The sequence below is a fragment of the Humulus lupulus genome, chromosome X (genome assembly GCF_963169125.1).
Source record: "Humulus lupulus chromosome X, drHumLupu1.1, whole genome shotgun sequence".
Taxonomy (NCBI): Eukaryota; Viridiplantae; Streptophyta; class Magnoliopsida; order Rosales; family Cannabaceae; genus Humulus; species Humulus lupulus.
The window spans coordinates 67,368,840-67,373,767 of record NC_084802.1 but is presented as its reverse complement, the minus strand read 5'-3'; the positions used below and the strand labels follow the sequence as shown (position 1 = coordinate 67,373,767).

The 4,928-nt window shown below is 42.2% G+C and overlaps 1 protein-coding gene across 1 annotated transcript; it reads left to right on the top strand.

Annotated features, from left to right (window-relative positions):
- Positions 1–445: 445 nt before the first annotated feature.
- LOC133805919 (uncharacterized) lies at positions 446–3,923 on the top strand. Its single transcript, XM_062244066.1, has 4 exons — positions 446–1,313; positions 1,547–1,713; positions 2,854–3,036; positions 3,897–3,923. The coding sequence occupies exons 1-4, from the start codon at positions 446–448 to the stop codon at positions 3,921–3,923; spliced, it is 1,245 nt and encodes a 414-aa protein (XP_062100050.1).
- The last annotated feature ends 1,005 nt before the right edge of the window (positions 3,924–4,928 follow it).

Here is a 4,928-nt window from a genome sequence, read left to right as displayed (position 1 = left end):
AAACTCGGGTCCTTTTATGCGTTTATTTATGACCAGGCTGTCATATTTAATGTTTCAGATATTAAGAGAACATTTACTGTATGATCAAATCATGTCCCATTATAAATGGGAAATATATGTATTAAATGTAATAGATATGTATATGCGTGATTGACTCACGCGGTTACCCAAACCTGTTCATGAAATTTCTCTATAAATACTGAGAACATTGGACAGGAAAAGGGACCATTTTTTCGATAATACTGAAACTCTGCCAAAATAGAGAGAAAACAACAATAATATAGACTCATGGACTAGGTGGATTTTAACCACTGAACCACATAAAAGATTTGTGTTCTTATGAATTCATTTCATTTTTCATTACAGTTCATTTCTAAGCACTAATCTACCTTATTATTTTTTAATACACTGTTGGCGAAAAACCGCGACAACAATAATATCTCCAATGCAATCGACGTTTGTGAAAGGAAGAATTATTCAGGACAACTCTATGGTTGTTCAAGAAATCCTTCACTCTGTGAGGTCCAAAAGAACCAAAGAAGGGCATCTTCTGATAAAACTTGACATGGAGAAGGCCTACGGCAGACTTGATTGGAATGTTTTGAAAACTGTCCTCTCAAGATTGGGATTCCATAAAAATTTTGTTGGCTGGATTATGAAATGTGTTACAACATCCTCTTTCACTCTTCTTCTCAATGGAGGGAAAGTAGGTTCCATAACCCCAACGAGGGGTTTAAGACAAGGAGACCCTCTCTCCCCCACATTGTTTATCATAGCCACCGATGTAATTTTTTGTCTGCTTATGAGAGACGAAAGGAATAAGAACTTAAAAGGATTCAAGGTGATTAGGCATGTTACTTCGATTAGCCACCTCCTATTTGTTGATGACATCGTTCTTTGTGGTAAAGCCACCCTCAAAGAAACTAAAGCTCTCATGGGTTGTTTAGACAAATTCTACACTTGGTCTGGTGAAAAGATAAGCAAGTTGAAGCTCTCTGTGTTCTTCTCCAATTGTGTGCCTCAATCAACGAGGATGGACTTAACTGACATCCTCCAAATGCCTAGAGTGAAGAATGATTGCTTGCATCTAGGGCTCCCTCTCCTAATGTCAAGATCAAGGTCAAGAGATATGTCGTTCATTCTTAATAGAGTGAACTCTAGGGTCCAAGGGTGGAAAACCAAACTACTCTCCAAAGCTGGTAGATCAACTCTAGTGCAATTGGTGGGGTCCTCACTGATCTCTTATGTGGCGGCATCTGGCCCCTTGCCTCACTCAATTCAGGAGTCAGTAAATAGAGCTATGAGATATTCTGGTGGGGAGATTCTACAACAAAAAGAAATATCCATACTATCTCTTGGGGCAAATTGTGTCGGCCCAAACTTCGTGGCGGGCTTGGTTTTCTAAAGTTTAAAGCCATCAACGACGCTTTCTTGGAAAAAAGAGGATGGGAAGCAATTACAAACAAGAGGGGTCTTTGGCATGATCTAGTGAATGCGAAATATGTGAAAAATTCATGTCTCCTAGACTACAATTTCATGCAATCAGATTCTAGGAATTGGAAATGCATAGTGAAAGTTGCTACTCTCTTAAAGCAAGGGCTTTATCGAAGAATTGGAAATGGAAGGAAAACATCAATTTGGTTTGATAGCTGGTTACCTTCACAACCTCACAGACCTACTCCGCTATTGGATGCTTCTCATGGTATAAGTTGGGTCAGTCAATTTATTGAAAACAACTCCTGGTTCTTGCCAAAACTAAGGCAATGGTTCTCCCCACACGATGTAAAGAGAATAACCAATATCCAAAGGGAAATTTGACTATTGATGCATTAAATGGGGTACCATAGCAAAAATACCCTACTTACTGTATACATGTGCATTTGATCGTAGTATTTGGATTATTTCCAAAAATACCCCTCTCATTTGTTTCCAACTTTCTCTCTCTACTCTCTCGACTCTCTCCATTCTCGACCCGAAACCAAAATACCAAAATTACCTTAAACTCTCACTCTCCTTTCGCACAGTTTTTCCCACATTGTCTTCCATGACCACGGCAACACAGAAAGTGTCAAGAAACCATTGTCGGAGTAGGCGGGTAGGCGAGAAAACCCATGAGATCGACTAAACAACCCCCAAATAGGCAAAGGTCAGGGATTTACTTGTTTATTCTACAATTAATTGTCTGGGCCTGGTTTATTTGTTAATTTTTTGTTCATAGGATAGATCGGGGATGGGGTATGGAGAATTTGGATTTTTTTTGAGATTTTTTATGCACCTCGATAGAAATCGATAGGATTCGATAAGACTTGATAGTTTATGTTAAGTTCTAGATTTGATTGTGCCTCGATAGGCCTCAATGGGACTCGTAGGACGCGATGATATTTCATGCATATAGAAAAATTTAGCATATACCTCGATGGGACTCGATAGGATATTTGGCGTATGGCTGATTTAGCCTCTGCCTCGATAGGTCTCGATGATAGTGGGCACTTGGATGATTTTAGCACCTGCCTCGATAGGCCTCAATAGGACTCGATAGTAACTAGATGATATTAGGCATATTGCTAATTTTAGCACCTGCCTCGATAGGACTTGATAGTTACCAGATTATTTTACATTTTTTAAAAAAAAATTGTTTTTTTTTTTCAGATGCCTGAATTGATTGTGCCATTGGAGAAGCACTTTCCTGGTCGTGTCACCTATAGGGGTAGTGCTTACTTGGAGACCCTTATAGATCAATTTAAGAGGCACAGGCTAATTGAACGGGCATAGGCATACCCATTGGGTCAATTCTGCAAGGCTAAGTCGTTTAGTTTTTCTGGGGTGCTGCTGCATCAGCTTATGTTTTGGAAGGTGGAAAGCAAGAAGGCTGAAGAGGGCCACTTCTACTTGGGCAACATTCTTTGCAAATTTGGGTTTGCGGAGTTTGCCCCAGTCACCGGGATGAATTTTGGGAACACCCCATCCCCAGACGAGTTGAGAGAGCATCTTTCAAGTGATCGGATCATCCATGAATACTTTGATGGTGATTTGCAGGTTAGTTTTGGCCAGTTGGAAGATGCTTTGAAGATCTCGACAAACCCAGAAGATGCATTTAAGCTGGGTTTGTGCTATTTGATAGAGGGAGTACTGAATGCCCCAGAGAAGACAACGATGATATGGGGTGATTCCCTGAAGATGGTTGAGGATCTTGACTACTTTTTCAAGTATCAGTGGGGGTAGCTGTCCTTCAAGAAGGTTATTAGAGGAGTTCACAAGGACATGCAGAAGCAATCGAAGCATTACGAGGCGAAGAAGAAAGAGGGTTCGAGCAAAAAATAGAAGGAGGCAAAGTATACTTTCAATGGCTATGCACCCGCACTTCTTTACTGGGCTTTTGAGGCCATGCCAGCTCTCGGGAGTAAGTTCGGTGAGAACAGTGGGAACCAAATTCTGAGGATGCTTAGCTGGGCTACGAAGACCGATATCACTATTTTGACAGCTCAGTTGGTTCCTATATTCGCCAACCGTCGAGTAAGTTCCATTTTATCTTGTTAAATGTCACAAATTAATTGATTAATGATTTATTTTATTAAAGTTTTTCTGACACATGTTATTCAACCATGCAGTTAGTGGTATTTTCCATGCTGAAGCCACGTCCTCGTGAGGTAGTCTACTACAATAGCCTCCCAGAAGTTGATTCCAGGTTATTCCTTGAGTTAGAATCAATTGTGGGGGAGGCTGGGACTGCAGCGGAGGAAGTAGTGCCTGAGAAGGAGGCAGAGAAGCTGGCAGAGGTTGCAAAGGAAGCCTCCATTTTTTACGAGGATGTCCCGAGGGTTGAGGAGAGCACTTCACAGGCCTGTGCACCTTCCTCTAGTCAAGTTGCCCAACCTGATTATGAGCAATTGATGCAGAGGCTCAAGAGGGTTGAGGAGGGCTAGGCAACCTTACCCCATAATCAGACTACGATCATGGCTCAGTTGGCGCAGTTGCTTTCAGTGGGCTCAGGTCGATCCACCCACGTAAAATCAGATGCAGAGTTTGATATCTTGCCTAAGGACTACGAGCCCGGTGATACACCCTCCACTCCACAGGACCAAACATCTGTAGTTTCCAGTGATGCCGACAGTCCCAGTGTACGAGTGCTACAACCTGAGGAGGCAGCTGGTCTTGAAGTTGTCAGGAAGAAACACAGGCCCAAGCATTTTGATGACTTCACTGACCCAACGAAGAGGATGAGAGTAGATAAACAGGGCCTAGTTGCTGAACCTTTGAGGAAGTGTGACTCGCAGCAGGAGAAGAGCTTCCATAAGTGGATCATCGGGAAGATTGACAACAAGAGAGATCGGAACGTCCATACTGGGACGCACGGTGTGGCATGGTTCTTGCAGTTGCACACAATCCAGACTTGGCTTTGGGATTCGGTATGTAAATTACATTTATGTTTTCAATTCAATATATTGATGGTACTAACGAATTTTCATGTTTTTTCAACATATTGATGCCGCTTTGCACATGCTACGCCGCCGCCGCCACTTTTATCATGCTGCATTTCGGCAGGATGCTGCGATCATGAACACCACCTTCCCCCAAGTGTGCCTAGGTCATTGGAATCATTTCAGAGAGACCGACTCCAAGTATACATGGGACGACGATGTGCTGAAAATGTTGAAGGGCGATGATAATCAATTCCTCGTATCCTGGCAAAATATGAGTGAAGTATATTTTTCCTTGCACATCGAGAAAGCTGCACATTGGATCACCATTGAAGTCTTCATTCCAACGTGGTGCATCAACATTTAGGATTCCAACCATAGCGTGCTTAGTCCGACTCTGTTGGAGGAAGTAATCAAGCCTTGGTGCTTATTGTTGCCTTCGTTGTTGTGGTATTGTGGCATGTTTGCGACCATGACGACCTCCATACATATCCTGAGCAGAATGCAAAG